Source organism: Triturus cristatus, chromosome 3_2 (genome assembly GCF_964204655.1).
Source record: "Triturus cristatus chromosome 3_2, aTriCri1.1, whole genome shotgun sequence".
Classification (NCBI taxonomy): Eukaryota; Metazoa; Chordata; class Amphibia; order Caudata; family Salamandridae; genus Triturus; species Triturus cristatus.
The window spans coordinates 492,916,649-492,935,069 of NC_140584.1; the positions used below are offsets into that span (position 1 = coordinate 492,916,649).

The 18,421-nt window shown below is 47.8% G+C and overlaps 1 protein-coding gene across 4 annotated transcripts in view; it reads right to left on the reverse strand.

The window, feature by feature from the left end:
* LOC146857603 (uncharacterized) overlaps nt 1-18,421 on the reverse strand; it is a 426,280-nt gene that overhangs the window by 272,955 nt on the left and 134,904 nt on the right. For all 4 annotated transcript variants that reach the window (XR_014979926.1, XR_014979927.1, XM_085648162.1 and 1 more), the window contains exons 2-3: nt 16,273-16,322; nt 10,374-10,423 (exon numbers count right to left, since the gene is read on the reverse strand). Coding sequence is in view for 2 of the 4 variants with exons in the window: in XM_085648162.1 (XP_085504288.1) it covers nt 10,374-10,423; nt 16,273-16,322 (100 nt within the window). In the remaining 2 variants the exon portion in view is untranslated. The remainder of the gene's footprint in view (nt 1-10,373; nt 10,424-16,272; nt 16,323-18,421) is intronic.

Consider the following 18,421-nt stretch of genomic DNA (forward strand, 5'->3'; position numbering starts at 1 on the left):
AGTAGAAAAATAAACGATAATAAAAACGGGGGGCGCTAGAGGGTGCCAAGCAAGATGGCCGCATCTTTGTGAGGCTCCCGCTGCTCGGGACAAAATCCGCTAATAATCCTTGTCCACTTCAACCCCACGACCTTGGAAATGTGCTGCACTGCTAGCCACAATTCTTTGCCGCAATCCGCTGCCATTATTTGGCTGAAGATCACCTGAGAGATCCGAAAAACAAATGGCTTCCAACCCTGCCGCGCTGGACTACAACAAGATGGCGGCCGCGACAGCTGCGGCTGCTTAAACAGATTGCCGGTGTGTGGTGCTTCCCCTGGCTCCTATAATTCAGTGACCTGGAGGGGCTGAGCCGCACATATCACCCTGTCGGCCAGAAAGAACGGACTGAACAGTCCGCCGCAGCGGGAAGGGGACACCCCTGCTGCCGAGGCTCGGCCTGACTCCCGCCGCGGCCGGGGAGACCGGAGCTGCTGTGGCGCAGGGAGAAACCTGTGCAATATTACGCCGTCGTGACGCCTTCCCGCCTCGGGGATCCCGGTGCAGCGGACGCCAGAGTTGCTCCTGGCCTTGGAGGGAGGAGCCCGCCTGTGAATCCTGTGCAGCCCTGCTGGACCTTGCGGGGGCGTGAGGCACACTGGGGCGCCCCGACCCTGAGGAGTTACCGCCGGAGGAGAGAGGATCCAGCTTGGAAGGCCGGGAGAGTCTTTTGTTGCCCTTGATTGACGCTCGTGCTCTTTTATCACTCCCTCACGGGAGCAAAGGCCCGTGAGAAACTTCCCCGGGGTGGACAGGAGGCAATAGGCCGCGGTGAGCCTGGGTCCCATATCATCATCTTCACTGTCCAGGGGCGCTGCCACGAACGGTCCTTCCTACAATCTGCCTGGCCCCTGACACGAATACCACCGGGCGCACTGATTGCAGGGCGAGGAGGACCCTGAGAAATACATGCAGGTGCATCGGGTCCCCGAGTAGCAAGGGAAGGGACAACCCACTGCGTGCTGCTGTGTCCCCCCCATCCGCCTGCAGCTCTGCCATCATTGGCGCAAACTTTACCTACCTAATCCGCTGTGCTTGCCTGCCCCCAAGAGCCAGAAATCGGCTAGCCTGCCCCAAACTGATAGGAAGCCTACGGCCCCTCCGGGCTACGCGCAGCCGAGCAATCGGACCCCGCCGGGGAGGAAGAGGGCACTGAGTGTATCAAACAAACACCGCCATACACCCCGAGGCGGCCGACGACTGCCTACCCAGCCCGGCCTGACGTTTTCTGCCCCCCACGGGGCCCACATTCTAGCATGGGCCGCACGGACACCAAACAGCCAAAATTGTACTTTGACACCAGGAAAACCTCGCGATCACAGGTGGAAATGGAGGGCGAACAATCCACAGCCCCTGAACAACCCACTTCTACAGACGATTTAAGGGCCCTCCTTCTCGTAATACAATCCAGCCTCACCTCTATAGAAACGAAAATGGATGCTATGAACACACACATCGACACCCTGGCGCACAAAAGTGACCAACATGCAGAGAGGCTCAAAGAAGCTGAACAACGCATCTCAGACCTGGATGATGCCTCTGCCACCACTATCACCAAGACGGTGGACATGGAAAAAGTATTGAAACTCATTGCGGCAAAAAATGAGGACTTGGAATCGCGCTCCAGGCGCAACAACTTGGAAATTTTAGGTGCCCTGGAATCTACCGCAGCTGGCAAGATGGAGGACTATGTAGAACGGATGTTCTTGGACGCCTTTGGAAGGGAGGCGTTCTCCTCAGTGTTTATTGTCGAAAGGGAGCACCGGTCGCTGGCCCCCGGCCCGGTGCCGGGGTCCCCTCCCCGCCCCATCATCGCGAGGATTCTTAATTATCGAGACCGGAACTCCGCCCTCCGCCTCGCCAGGGAACACAAAAAGGTACTCTTTGATGGCAAAGAAGTCTCAATTGTACTATTCTGCTCATATATGCCCTTATGGTTTATACAACATAGACCACAAAGGCCATCCGCTAGTGTCACTATACATAACCATAGTGAAGACCCGACCTAGTCCCCCTAGATATAATTTCCTAACCTGGAATGTGCGCGGCCTGGGATATCCCCGCAAACGTAGACATATCCTGGCCTATCTCGACCGCCACAATATTCACTGTGCTATGCTCCAAGAAACGCATTTTGTCCCCTCCTCATCTGCAACATTTGCATCCCGCTGGGTGACCCATAGTTGTTTTTCCTCCTACTCCTCCTATGCCCGGGGCACGGTTGTCCTGGTAAAGCGCACGCTTCCCTACACCCCCATAGGGTCTTACGGAGACCCACAAGGCCAATACAGCATCCTATGGGGATGGCTATCCACTCAATCGATAACCCTTGTCTCCTGCTACGGGCCTAACACTAACGACCCGGAATTCTTCCGGGTCCTTTGGGGAAAATTATCGACATAGGGTCCACATATGGGGAGGACAAAAACAGATCGCACACACAACCCCATCACTATTCTAATACACACTACACCCTCAAAAGTATTATGGGAGACCATGATCTCATTGACACTTGGCGCACCCTTCACCCACAAACTCGGGAGGGCTCCTGCTGTCAGGACTCGCAGTAGGTTTCCTCCTTATTTAACTCTGGCCACCATTTCCCCCTCACAAAACCATCAAAAAGCATTCGATCCCTGGAGTTGGAGAGCAAGTTGGCATCGTAGAAATTCCAACATGGCTGCCAACATTCCAACACTGCTAAAGCATATCGCTGTGTAGCAGTCTAGTCATTTAGGTTAATCACACTCAGGTGAAGCATTCTCCAAGATTCCACTGTGCACTTCACCAAAGTACCTCAAGGTAGAGCAACGAATTTACATGGGCGTCGTGGAAGTCAGTCAGGGTAGTTTGCGTGCACACCGGGGTTAGATTCAACGGTTGATAACATTTCCAGAGTCAAGGTCAGTGAACTGTTTAGTTCTTGTCATGTAAAAAAGAAATGCTTGTGAAAAGCTAATAGCCTAGATTCTAAATATCACCGGGAGGATAGAGGTTAAATAAGGGTGCCGCTCGAAGGCTTTGGACATTGGTGCCACGCTGGGCTGAATTACCTTCGCTCCTGTGACTGCCCTCTCCGTGTTGAGCCCAAGACAGGCTCCCACTGGATGTGCTCCCGTTGCTGAGCCCACTGCAGCACGGGTGCGCGAGCCGCTGCCTCGCTGAAGGGACCTGCTGGTTGGGGATCTGCTCACCCGGGACTGCGAGGACCAGGCTGCTTTGCGCCTCACCAATCGCCCGCTCCTGGACACTCTTCCCGGGCACGCCCCAACAACTACATTAAGCCTCGCGGCCCCCGCTACGCGGGAGCCGCTCGAAGGCTTTGGACATTGGTGCCACGCTGGGCTGAATTACCTTCGCTCCTGTGACTGCCCTCTCCGTGTTGAGCCCAAGACACGCTCCCACTGGATGTGCTCCCGTTGCTGAGCCCACTGCAGCACGGGTGCGCGAGACGCTGCCTCACTGAAGGGACCTGCTGGTTGGGGATCTGCTCACCCGGGACTGCGAGGACCAGGCTGCTTTGCGCCTCACCAATCGCCCGCTCCTGGACACTCTTCCCGGGCACGCCCCCAACAACTACATTAAGCCTCGCGGCCCCCGCTACGCGGGAGCCGCTCGAAGGCTTTGGACATTGGTGCCACGCTGGGCTGAATTACCTTCGCTCCTGTGACTGCCCTCTCCGTGTTGAGCCCAAGACACGCTCCCACTGGATGTGCTCCCGTTGCTGAGCCCACTGCAGCACGGGTGCGCGAGACGCTGCCTCGCTGAAGGGACCTGCTGGTTGGGGATCTGCTCACCCGGGACTGCGAGGACCAGGCTGCTTTGCGCCTCACCAATCGCCCGCTCCTGGACACTCTTCCTGGGCACGCCTCCGTTGTTAATTTAAGCCACACCCCCTCCACGCGATAGCGGGACGCGTGCGGGGCGCATACCGGGGCGAAGACCGGGCAAAGAGCGGGCCGTTTGAGGCCGTTCGAGGACAGGCGAGGCTGGGACTGGGCCAGTCCTCCTGCCCCTCCCCTATCTGGAATTGCACTAGACTCTCGTCGCCAATTTCTACAAGAGATGTCGACCAGGGAAACCAGGAGCAAAAGCGCATCGGTTGCTGCCGCTCCCATAAATGGAACACTTGATAAATATTTTGTGAAAGCTGGCTCCCTACTAATAGAGGACATCACGCTTCTAGAGAGGCGAATATCCCAAGAATTAGATAGGGTGAGGAGATCGTCTCTGGGCCCTGTGGCTCAGGCTAAGTCCCCTGAGGTCAGCCTAGAACCCATTGCACTGGACAGTGGGGCCGCTGGTTCAAGTGACCCCCCCGGGACTATGAATGTTTCAATCTGTTCCTCTCGATTAAGCTCAAATGATCTTAGTAATTCCGCGATCTTAGTATGTTTACTCTCCCGCCTGCTCAACCTCACCCTATTTCCACTATTATGCCAAATTCTGACCCCACAACTACCGAACACATAGGCCCCAAAACCCACACGCGGAAGGGGAAAAGAGAAGGGGCAATTCAAAATAAGGGAGAAGGGGCAACCCAGAAGAAGAGAGGAGGGCTAAGGAACCAGGTTGGCCGGAAGCCAAATACCACAAAATCCCCGCCCCATTTTCCAGTAAACACTCCCAGCACAAACATCAGGGGTAGCATGCAAATTGCCAGAGCCAAGGCCTTGCTCTCAAATCTACCAGAGGAAAGTAGTCCTCATGCTCATTCGAACTTACCTGAACCCACTGAGGAGGATGTCTCCCTTCTGAATATAGGCGCACTAATCAGAAATTTACTAAGCCCCATGGAAGAAAGGCTAATTAAAATCGAAGCCAGGTTAGCCATCATTGAAAAATCAACAGTGCAACTGGCCGACAGTATCAAAGTAACCAGCACTGGGGGGCCTAAGGTTGTCGAGGGCGAGGTAAAAAAGGGACCATCCCAGGCCCCTAATCAGGCTAAAAATAATTCTCACATAGCGCAGTTGACAAATCCTAGTGGGTTTTTAAGCATCAGTACACACCCCGAGCCATTTGTCCTAATGCATCCCTCAGATCACCACAATCATTTATCCACTCTCCAATCTAATCCAAAACAACCCAGGCAAAATAACCTTGTTCCCAACAAATATTTAAGCAATGGCGAATTAATCATTGAGGAGGCCAACAAGAGAAAGAAGCCCGGCCCAGTCCACCTTCCTCCTGAGGCAGCTCCCTACACTGTAGTGTTAGTGGGGATACCAGAATTGAATGTTACTGCAAAAGAATCCACCATTTCACTTAAGAACAAGGTGATAAACTGGCTATCTAGACACAGACCGCTCCCGGAAGGTATTACGAGCCCAGTCCTTATGGTTCGAAGGGCGCCCTGGCTGGGTAACTCAACTAAATCTATAAACGGTGACTGCGTCATAGTTAGCTTCAAAGACCAAAGGACAGTGCAATATATATGCAGATGGACTTTGGAGAATGAGGGGACTTCCATTAAATCGCTACCCCTCTCCTTCTTCTATCCCCCTGTGGTGCATGATAGAGAGGATGAGGCACGAGGGAGCTGGCCACTAACCTTGGGTGGATGGGAAGATAGCCAAAGAAGGCTGGATTCTCATAATCCCAGAAATAGATACCAAGGCTGCCCCGAAACTAATGCCCAGCAAACCTACCCTGAGAAACCGGGTGGTGAGCTGGATAGAGGAGGGAGAGAGTTTCCCAACCCTAGTAGACAGCAGCACATCCACCACACTGAGAACTTGGACGACGCAGGCTGGGAAACCTGCCACAGGAGGGGTGGTAACCGGGCCTTTACTGAGCTAGATTATTACCACAGGAGATTTCCCCACCCATTCCCTCTCCTAACTCAGAACAGATATAGTCAACTTGAAATGGTAGACTGACTATCTTTACCCTTAGGTGGTCAGTGTAATCCTATACCAGAGCAGGGAGCGGAAGGAAATACTCTAGTGTCAGAGCAGGTCGATGCCCTGGTGCACCTTGGAGATTCACCTATTTCCTCTGGTGACTCACGAAGTACTGTGAGGGAAGTAACAAACTACTCCCAAGTGCACACCACGACTACACCCAGTGACATAGGGGATGATCTTACCACCACCACCATCCCAAAAAATAGCTCTGATCCGCTAAAAATATTGTCATGGAATGTGGCAGGATTGGGAAATAAGCTTGATTGTCAGGCATGGCTAGAATATATTAATGCCAAAGATCTCTGCATGTTTCAGGAAACCTGGGAGAGAGAGGATTACTCAAGACAGGACTTCGCAGTATTTTCTATACCAGCGAAATGGGGGGGTAGAGGGCGTCCTTCAGGCGGCCTCCAAACCTGGGTTGCAGTACACTTGGGCTGCCAGGCTACGCGCCTTCCAGTGGCATCTGAGGACATACTTGTGGTCCTACTGGAATGGTCGAAATGTTGCAGACTAGCAATAGTAAACGTATATTCTAGGCCAGTCACTATCTCCCAGGAGTCCCACACCATCGCGGAACTGTCCGAAGTTTTGGGCGTACTCCCCAAGGGGACCCCTTTCCTAGTAGGTGGAGACCTGAACTCTCATTTTGAGCCCCTACCTGGTCTTTTGGATGGGGCCGTCATAGAGGAGGATGAGAGATGGCGAGTTCCACCGACTGTATCTATACCATCCAAAGCTTGGACACCGTTAGCACTCCAGATTACTGCCCTAACTCTCAAACATGGCGTGAGGGCTTGCAACGGGCGTGTCAAATCTGACATCCCGAGCAAACCCACGTACAATCGGAAGGGTAGGGAGTCAAGATTAGATTACATATTGGTACAGCTACCACACTGGTCGTATGTCTCTGACTTCAGGGTAACAGATAGAGCTGACAGTGACCACAATGCCCTGGAATTGGACTTTCTTCTCCCCGGCCGGGCTCATGGGGAATTGGAATCGTTCAAAACCAACCCGGATCTAGTCTTAGAAAGCAACAGGAGGAAAATTAAGTGGGAGAAACTTGTGGCAAGCACAGTAAAGCTCCCTCGGCTCTACAAAAACTTTATCCCCACTCTGGAGAAAATGGGCGTCCTAAGTGAGGAACCCAGCAACAGGGGAATAAACACACAAATATGGCTGTTGCACGAAGAAGTCGTAAAGACCCTGGCTGCAGACTTAACCTGTAACGGACCCAAGAAGGGGGGTAGAAAGACCCAGCACACTTGGTTCAATGCAATGTGTCGTAGGGCAAGGAAGGACATTTTATTGAGTATAAAGGCCCATAAAAGTAGGCCCGAGATCCAAGCCAGGAGACGCGAATACAAGAAGCTGCTCTCCAATGCTAAGAGTGAGTGGGATCAGAATAAGTGGGAAGAACTCACCAGCTCTCTGGCTGTAATGGACTCTCTGAAGTTCTGGCGTATCGTCAATACAGGCACGGAGGAGCTTGCATTGACAATCGAACCCAACATCTCTCCTCGCATATGGCAGGAGCACTTCCAGTCACTCTATGCACTGGAAGCAGGGCACAGGGGCTGTACAATTCCACTCCCATTAAATCACTTGGAGGCGGACCTCTTTACTGAAAAGGAGGTCAGGGCTGCTATTGCAGGCCTCTCCTCTGGAAAGGCACCTGGACTGGACGGTCTGCCTGGTGACCTTTTTAAACAGGAGCCTGATATATGGGCCCCTTACCTCCTGACATTATTTAATGCAGTCCTAACGGGCATGGAGGTGCCCTCTACTTGGCTGGGTGCAGAGGTGGTCCCGATTTTTAAGAAGGGCTCGCCTCTGCTCCCATCCAATTATAGGCCCATCAGCCTGATAGATGTGTCCCAAAAACTTTTTGGAAGGCTTATCCTGGACCGCCTCCAGAATTGGATCGAGGAGACTGCTGCCTTGAGCCCATACCAGGCTGGGTTTAGAAAGGGGGTATCCACCACGGATCAGATTTTTCGCCTAAACCTCATCTACTGGAGGACGGCGCTCGTCGAGGGCGGCAGCTTGTTCACGGTGTTCGTGGACTTGCGCGCCGCCTTCGACCTTGTGCCGAGATCCAAACTCTGGAGTGTCCTTGACGGCATGGGAGTCCCACCGGACAGTCTGGAAATCTTAATTAAACTACACCAGAAAAACTATGCCCGGGTCAGGTGCGGCAGGATGGGGGGTTTAACAGAAAAATTCCCCGTTGACAGGGGGGTGAGGCAGGGTTGTGTGCTCGCACCCACCCTGTTTTGTCTTTTTGTCAATGGGGTAATCGCCCACCTGTCTAGGATGGTTGACATCGACGCCCCCAAACTGAACGGCAGCAGAGTGCCCGCTATAATGTTTGCGGACGACACTCTGCTGCTGTCTAAATCCCCTATGGGAATTCAACGAATTGTGGATGGGTTTTTGCAATTTTGCACTGAGAGGGGCCTTGAAATCAATGCCTCCAAGACCAAATTTATGATTTTGAACCCTACCCCCTCAACACGCCCAAACCCTATGCTGGGTACAGTGCGTTTGGAGAGGGTCTCCACATTCGAATATCTGGGGGTAACCTTAAATGAGAAACTGACATGGGGGACTCACACGATCAGGGCAAACATGAAGCTAGTTCAGAAAGCGGGTGGCATTACCAGAATGGTGGGCAAATCCATATACCGCCCACTGGGCCCCCTGTTACAGATCTACAAATCCCAAGCTCGGGGCTCAGTTATTTATGGGGCGGAACTATGGGGCCATACTCCTGTCAACAATTTAACATCTACAGAAAACAAATTTCTGAGGCAGCTGGTGGCTCTCCCTCCCAGCACGCCCCTGCTCCCTCTGAGACTTGACCTTGGTCTCAGGCCAATTGCAGAGGAACTGGGTCTAAAACCACTAACCTTTTGGCAGCGTGTTTGGAGTAGCCAAGATCTTGGCAATTACAGAAGCGAGCTTCAGGAATTTCTTGCCTTACCCAATATTAGTAACATCCCCTGGTTGATTTATGTAAAAAGGTTATGTGAAAGCCTAGGTTTGCGGGAATTATGGACTGATCCCGCAAACTCAAGTCTGAGAATCTCAAGGAAGGCACTTTCTCAACTTTATTACCAGTTTAAGCTGACTTCTACTCTACACAGCACACGGATGGGTTCATTGACACATTCATTTATATATCACAAAGACTCTTACAAACTGGAAAGCGTTTTGGACGGAATGGCTCCTGTGTTGGCTAGAAAGCTCTACCTACAGTGGAGGTATGGCTCTCTACCACTGGGGCCTTTACTAGCTCCTGGTCCAAGCCCCCAACAAGTGAGCAATGCCCAGCCTGTCTGAATCATCAGGAAAGTGATTTACATGTGTTGTTCTTCTGCAAAGCTTATCAGAGAGCAAGGAAGCGCTGGCTTCTACCCATTTTAAAAAACATTGGTTTTAGGGAATTTTTGCCTGCCTTTAGAACACTAAAATCCGATTTGTCACCCCCAATTGTTTTTGCAGTGGCAAAGTATTTACTGGCTATGTGGCATGTTCGAACCAGCCTCCTAAAAAAGGTCGGCCCAGTATAATTGGTAATCCATTTCAGAAAACATTTCGTATCTTTTTAAATGTATTTATTATTCATTTCTATGATAATGAACTGTTTTAATGTTAATATTTGGATACTGATAAACTTTGAACTTTTTATACAATTGTAATGTACTATATCTTTGATGATCTAAACGATCGAAATAAAGATTCTAAAAAATTTTTTTTTTTTTAAAGTATTTAAAACTGCTTCCTCAGTTCCCCTGTAAACCTTCCGTGAATTTTCAAAGGCTTTCATTAGACAATTTCTGTCAGAGCCATTTGGTTTCACGCAGTGTTTACCAGTGAGAAATGCAAGCATCCAATTTCAGCTATGTTCAGTCAGCTGAGGCAAAATATCTTTAACCCGGGCTTCTCTTTTAACACGCAGAGTTTCCTCTCAGCTAAATAAAAAGGGAATATTCTTTCAACCAAATACTTTTCAGCCAGAGTCCGAGTTATTCAAGTGTGACATTAGCACACCATATATCAAGGCTCTTTTCAAGGACATATAGAGCTAATTAAAACTAACATAAAAATGACATCCCTTAAACAAATAAGTCCCTACCAGTGTCAGAGATATTCATGTGTAATAATTAGAGCTCCAGATGCTTTCCAAGCACAAGAAGAGCTTTAGGGAAAATAAATAAATAAATAAACACATTATTGCAAATTTATACTAGGAAGCTAAAAAGCCTTTACTAAACTGTGTTACAAGAAAGAAAGGCAGAGACATGAATTCCCAGAACCCCATTTAATACAGCCAGATCAGTTCAACTCACTGTAAGTACACTAATAGAAATTAGAGGCACACCATTACTGAATTAAATAAATACAACTTAGACTTACCTGTATCATTTCTTGTGAAGGAAGCTGAAGCAGGATAGGCGCTGTCGTCCCTGAAAAAGAAGAAAGAAGATTACTGAACTGCACATCTCTTCATAAATAAAGAAGAAAACAAAAAAGAGAAGTAAGAAGAGAAGTAGGCTCCCAATCTTATCCTGGTAAGACAAGCAATACTAAATGTTAAGGAAAGTAAGTTATAATAGATAAATGGAAAAGTAAAGTTACATTACATATGTGTTTTAGCACTACAAGCACACTACGAAGAAGAAAAGAAGATTGGCAGAACAAGCAGAGTGTTGGGAGCTGTCTCTTCTCTGTCCCATTCCCCTTTCCCCCCTAGGTACTTACCTGCAATGGTTTATTGAGATGCTAGCAGGGAGGTTCCGAGAGGGGCATTGAAACTAGCGTCGTTCTGCTCCCGTGCCATTAGAATCATAGTTGCTAGCCTTGACAGAGTGAAGTGCCCACGTTGGTACTAGCACCTGAGCAGAATGACGGAAGGATTTGAGTTAACAGATTTAGGAGACATTTTAGGTAATATACAAAGAGACTTAACGGCAGTTCGAGAGGAAAATAAAATTCTGAAACAGGAACGAACTAGTTTAAAATCAGGAGAATCAGTTTTGGGGTCTAGTCAAGGAGCCTCCTCCTTAGAAACTCAAAGGCCTAACACCAGTACCTCATCCTTTGCCCCAACACAAGTCATTCATTCATTATCCCCTGTAATCCCTCTCGCCCCTCCTGAGCTATTCAATGGAGACCCGCAGAAGGCGCAATTTTTTTTAACGCAATCCTCCCTACATTTTATGTGCCGACCAACGATTTTCCCTGATGCACAGTCCCGCGTAGCCTTCATTTTATCTTACCTAAGTGGTGACGCCGCCTCATGGTCCATGCCATTAGTAACTAAAGATGATCCTATCCTGTATAATCTAGATGACTTCAAAAAAGAATTTCTCAGAATTTTTGACAGAAGAACTGCATCTCTGGTGGTAGAAACAGACTGGCCCGAGAATAAAAGAGCTGCAGTATTCTACAGAGGGTTGAGAGACGAAATGAAGGATGCGTTGTCACAGATTCCAAATCGTCCTACTGATATTTCAGCACTGGTGGATCTAACCTTGGAGCTTGATTATCGGCAAAATGAGTGGAAGGGAGAACGAAGAAGAGATTTTAGACCCAGTATTCCCCGTTTTGATCGAGCCAAATCGGAATCCACGCGGACGACTGAAGGAACTTCGGGAGTTGAACCTATGCAAATTGGTGTTATCCGAGGACCATTCTCAAAAGAGGAAAAAGAAAAGAGAAGACTAAATAAGTTGTGCATGTATTGTGGAGGCAGTGGACATTTCGTCAAAAATGCTTCAAGCGACCCAAAATTACAGCCAAGGAGAAAGAAAACAAGCAGCACCACCAGTCAACAGAGTTGGATTGGTGGATGGTAACAAGGAAACAACTCCAATAGATCACCAACGGGCGAACACCCTACAAGTCTCCTCACCCCACTTGGTTGTGTCTGTAAAGTTAAAATTCAGGGAGGTAGTTCTCACAGATATTATGGTCATGGTTGACTCTGGAGCAACTGGTAGTTTTTGCGACCACAAATTTGCTAATCGAATTGGACTGCAAGCTATCAGAAAAGAGAAAAGTGAGAAGGTCAGAGCCGTAGATGGTACTGATTTAACCTCTGGACCCATAACCAGTCACACAGAAGTTGTGCAAATGACTACCGCCCAAGGACATCGAGAAACCCTACAATTTAATTTAATTGATGCTCCCCAATTTCAATTGATTTTAGGTTTACCGTGGCTAACTGAACACAACCCGTTGATTGATGGGGAGCTCACACTATTCAATTAAATTCTGCCTTCTGCACCAGGAATTGTTTTCATAACTCTACTGAATTTTCTGAACCCAGTGCAGCTGCTCAGCTGTGTGAAAATGGTAGTTCGGTATTTGTGATCCAAACGACTATGATCCCAGAAGAATATCAAGACATTGCTGAAATTTTTGACGAAGTTAAGGCTGAGACTCTACCTCCTCACAGGCCCTACGACTGCAAAATTGATCTTGAACCTGGGGCAAACTTGCCGTGCAGTCGGATCTATGCCTTAACGGAAAAAGAAAACGTCCATTTGAAAGAATATTTAGCCAAGAATTTGGAGAATGGGTTTATTAGACCATCTCAATCTCCAGTCTCTTCCCCTCTTTTTTTGTGCCGAGAAAAGAGGGAGATCTCAGAACGTGCATTGACTTTCGGACAATCAACAGGATAACAATTAAAAATCGCTACCCATTGCCCCTCATTTCGGTCTTGATTGATCAGGTCAAAGAAGCAAAAATCTACACTCGTTTAGATCTACGAGGAGCTTATCACCTGATTAGACTCTGGGAAGGCGTTGAATGGAAGACGGCTTTTAGGACTAAATACTGCCTTTACGAGTACCTAGTAATGCCGTATGGGCTTTGTAATGCGCCAGCGGCCTTCCAGTACTTTATTAACTATGTTTTGAGTGACTTTATCGACCAATGTGCCATTGTGTACATTGATGACATTCTGATTTATTCCAACTCTATAGAAGAACATCAAGATCAAGTACGAGCTGTTCTACAACATTTACGAGAGAATTCCCTAGACGTCAAGTTAGAGAAATGCTTGTTCAACACTGATACAGTGGAATTTTTAGGATTCGTATTGTCACCCGCAGGTGTAAAAATGGACGAACAGAAAGTGAAGGCGATTACGGACTGGAAATCTCCTACCAAAGAGGTTCCAAGTTTTATCGGATTCTCTAACTTTTATAGGCGATTCATTCATGGATTTTCCCAAAAGATCCTTCCTCTTACTCGTCTTCTCAAAAAATGTTTTCCATTCAAATGGTCCGATGAAGCGGAAGAGGCCTTTAACTTGATGAAAGAAAGCTTCATCACTGCACCAGTGTTGCTTTATGCGGATCCCTCCGAACCTTTTTACCTGGAGACAGATGCTTCAGATCTGGCCATCGGAGGAATACTTTCACTACGGCACAAGGACACAGGACAGTTACATCCAGTGGCTTATCGTTCTCGCAAACTCAACCCTGCGGAATGTAATTATACAATTACAGAGAAAGAACTTCTGGCCATTAAAGATGCCTTCAAAGATTGGAGGCATTATCTGATGGAAGCTAAACACACGGTCAGGGTATTTACTGATCACCGCAATTTGACATTTCTACGATCTGCTCGTACCCTTACTCCGCGTCAGCTTCGTTGGTCGCTCTATTTTGCAGACGTTGATTTTGTAATTACAGTTCGCCCAGGTTCTAAGAATGGAAAAGCTGATGTTCTCGCCAGGCTAGACACAGAAAATCTAGCTCCTGTCATTGAGGATCTACAAATCCTTCCTGAAGATAAGATTGTTGGTGTGATCTCTGGGGAGCCTTTTGAGACTCATATCCGGAAAGTTATGACTGATCTAGACCTGGAGAAATGGGCTACTGAAGATCTACATCGTTCAATTCAGAATGATCTACCCTATCAAGGAACCACCCTGTTTCTACCTACAAAGGAACTTCAGCTGAAGGCGATGCAAGAATGTCATGACAACCCTCTGGCTGGTCATAAGGGTATACTAAAGACTGAAGACTTACTCAAACGGCGTTTCTGGTGGCCACACATGTGTTGAGATGTTCGTCAATATGTTTTGGGATGTGGACATTAAGCATGGGGAAAACCGGACAGGCAGGCTCCTAAAGGTCTCTTACAACCCATGCCAACCCCTCCCTATCCCTGGCACACTGTTTCCCTAGATTTAATTGTTGATTTGCCCTCCTCTCATGGGTACAACACCATCCTTGTCTGTGTTGACACCTTTAGTAAGATGGCACATTTTGTACCCTTCAAGGGCACACCCACTGCCAAACAACTGTCCAATCAACATGTTATTCCTCTCCATGGTATTCCTAAACTCCTAATCTCAGATAGAGGTTCTCAGTTTCTGTCGCGATTTTGGAAAGACTACATCAAAGGTCTTAACATTGACCATCGCTACTCCACCGGTTTCCATCTGGAGACTGATGGTCAGACTGAGCGCATTAATCAGGAACTAGAACAACATCTTCGACTTTACTTGTTAGATGAAGAGGGTGATTGGCCTGACCATCTGTGGACTGCGGAGTATGCTCGTAATAACGCTGTAAATGTGTCCACTGGTCATTCCCCTTTCTTTGTAAATTCAGGCAGACATCCTAATTCCCATGTTAATATTGAGAATGTAGAAGTTCCTGCTGTTCAAGACATTGCCCGACAGATGGCTAAAATCCACCAATCTACAACTCAAAATTTGTCGATCGCTAAAGATCGTTACAAACACTTTGCTGATCGGAAGCGTAAAAAAGAACCTCATCTTCAGGTAGGGGACTTAGTTTGGCTTTGTACAAAAAATCTCAGACTCAAAGGCTCCCATAAATTCCAACCCCGTTTCATGGGCCCCTATCCAGTTGAGAAGGTCATTAACCCAGTAACTTACCGACTATCACTGTCTGACACAACTAGGATTCATCCAGCCTTTCACATCTCTCTTCTTAAACCAGTCCAACCAGGTTTGCGGAGTACTCCCCCTCCTGAGCCTCTGATTCTTGATGGCGAGGTGGAGTACGAGGTGAAACTAATCTTAGCTTCAAAATAGATTAAAAATAAACTTTTCTACCTCATTGATTGGCATGGTTATGGGCCTGATGAGCGTTCATGGGAAAAAGTACTAATGTCCATGCCTCTCGATTAATCAGAGACTTCCATGCTAAATTCCCTGCCAAACCATGATTGGAGGAAACCCCGTTGGGAGGGGGTACTGTCAGGACTCACGGTAGGTTTCCTCCTTATTTAACTCTGGCCACCATTGCCCCCTCACAAAACCATCAAAAAGCATTCGATCCCTAGAGTTGGAGAGTAAGTTGGCATCGTAGAAATTCCCACATAGCCGCCAACATTCCAACACTGCTGCAGCATATCGCTGTGTAGCAGTCTTGTCATTTAGCTTAATCACACTCTGGTGAAGCATTCTCCAAGATTCCACTGTGCACCTCACCAAAGTACCTCAAGGAAGAGCAACGAATTTACATGGGCATCGTGGAAGTCAGTCAGGGTAGTTTGCGTGCACACCGGGGTTAGATTCGATGGTTGGTAACATTTCCAGAGTCAAGGTCAGTGAACTGTTTAGTTCTTATCATGTAAAAAAGAAATGCTTGAGAAAAGCGAATAGCCTAGATTCTAAATATCACTGGGAGGATAGAGGTAAATAAAAGTATTTAAAACTGCTTCCTCAGTTCCCCTCTAAACCTTCTGCGGGCGTGACCTTTCAACACGCAGTGTTTACCAGTGGGAAATGCAAGCATCCAATTTCAGCTGTGTTCAGTCAGCTGAGGCAAAATATCTTTAACCCCGGCTTCTATTTTAACACACAGAGTTTCCTCTCAGCTAAATAAAAAGGGAATATTCTTTAAACCAAATACTTTTCAGCCAGAGTCAGAGTTATTCAAGTGTGACATTAGCACACCATAAATCAAGGCTCTTTTCAAGGACATGTAGAGCTAATTAAAACTAACATAAAAACGACATCCCTTAAACAATACGTCCCTACCAGAGTCAGAGATATTCATGTGTAATAATTAGTGCTCCAGAAGCTTTCCAAGCACAAGAAGAGCTTTAGGGAAAATATATAAATTTTAAAAAAACATTACTGCAAATTTATACTAGGAAGCTAAAAAGCCTTTACTAAACTGTGTTACAAGAAAGCAAGGCAGAGACATGAATTCCCAGAACCCCATTTAATACAGCCAGTTCAGTTCAACTCACTGTAAGTACACTAATAGAAATTAGAGGCACACCATTACTGAATTAAATAAATAAAACTTAGACTTACCTGTATCATTTCTTTTGAAGGAAGCTGAAGCAGGATAGGCGCTGTCATCCCTGAAAAAGAAGAAAGAAGATTACTGAACTGCACTTCTCTTCATAAATAAAGAAGAAAACAAAAAAGAGAAGTAAGAAGAGAAGTAGGCTCCCAATCTTATCCTGGTAAGACAAGCAATACTAAATGTTAAGGAAAGTACGTTGTAATAGATAAATGGAAAAGTAAAGCTACATTACATATGTGTTTTAGCACTACAAGCACACTACGAAGAAGAAAAGAACATTGGCAGAACAAGCAGAGTGTTGGGAGCTGTCTCTTCTCTGTCCCATTCCCCTTTCCCCCAGGTACTTACCTGCAATGGTTTATTTAGATACTAGCAGGGAGGTTCCGAGAGGGGCATTGGAAACTAGCGTCGTTGTGCTCCCGTGCCATTAGAATCATAGTTGCTAGCCTTGACACCTGCTTCTCCACAGCTCATTCCTTCTGGTCGCGAATAGATGGATGGATGGATACTCACTAAAGGGCTCGCACCCTGGCTGACTCATGCCTCTCACCTCTCACGCACATATTCCGATCACTCGCCTGTCCTACTCGCCCTCACGCCGCCCGAAGAAGAGTCCCCTTACATCGCCTGGTGCCTCACCCCGTAGGTCCTCCTAGACCCCGTATTTAAAGACGAGCTAGAACAAGAAATTTCAGATTTCTTCCCCCGAAATGATGACTCTGTCCCACAATACTCCACGGTCTAGGAGGCCTTTAAGATCACCATATGTGGAATTTGCATCGCCAAAAGTGGCGGAGTTATGAAAGATTTCCACGCCACACTTCGGAATTTAGAGCTTGAACTTAAACAAACGGAATCGATGGTGCAGGCTACACCCACCTCCTTGCGGGACCTCCTAACGGATTACCAGGAGACAGCTGAGCGAGAATGTAAATTTAGGGGAAAATATCACCAGGCCCGCCGGTATGGCGAGGGAGAGAGACCGGGAAAAGCACTGGCATCCGTGATTCGCCCACCCCGCTTTTCCAACACTGTTCTGAAAATCGAGGACAATGATGGCCAGATCCACAGAAATACCCCAGAAATATGAAATATTTTTTAACGTTTTTATAAAGCCCTATATAAAACACACAGAATGCAGCCAGTAGATGTTGCCCCTTTCTTCGAGGACACTGCCATTGCATGGCTGGGTTACAACCAAAGAGAATATCTTCTTGCACACCATGAAGACGAGGCGATCATATCTGCTATTATGCAACTTCAATCTGGCAAGGCTCCAGGGCCTGATGGCCTTCCGACCGAATTTTATAAAACATATCGTCACCTTCTCATCCCTGTGCTGCGGCATGTCTTCGAAGAGGCCCGCGAGACAAGCATACTGCCCCAAACCATGCGCGAGGCACTCATTATTTCCCTACCAAAACCAGGTAAACTACCATCACAGTGTGACTCATTCAAACCCCTATCCCTGATTAACGTTGACGCCAAGATTCTAGCCAAATTGATTGCAAATCGCATCAGTCCCCTCATGCCCATACTGGTCCTCCCCGACCTGTCGGGATTTGTTCCGAGCCGTGGCATGTCTCACAATATGCGTAGCCTGTTTGCAGTCCTCCATGATATTGACCCTGACACGAATGCCGCAGCCATTTTTCTGGACGCCACTAAGGCGTTCAATTCCCTGGAATGAGGCTATCTTGCCTTTGTCCTCAACTGCATGGGATTCCCTATTCCTTTCTTGGCCTGGATACACTTGCTGTTCACCGACCTGCGAGCCACTGTGATGGTCAATGGAGCTAGATCCTCCCCCTTCACGATAGCCAGAGGCACCCGGCAGGGCTGCCCCCTTTCACCCCTTCTATTTGCCCTGGCTATTGAACCCCTAGCTGCTAAGGTCCGCCAACACTTCTGTGACCACGTCCTTATATATCCAGAGAGACAAATACTAATCTCCCTATACGCGGACGACCTCATTCTTTATTTACGGAACCCGGACGAAAGTCTCAACCCCATTCTAAGACTACTTATTCTATTTGGTTGTCTCTCAGGGGTCAACATTAATTGGGGGAAATCCCAGATCTATCCCCTTACCAATGCAACTCCACGGTTTATGCCTGATTACCCCCTTGCATGGTGCAACAACACACTCACCTA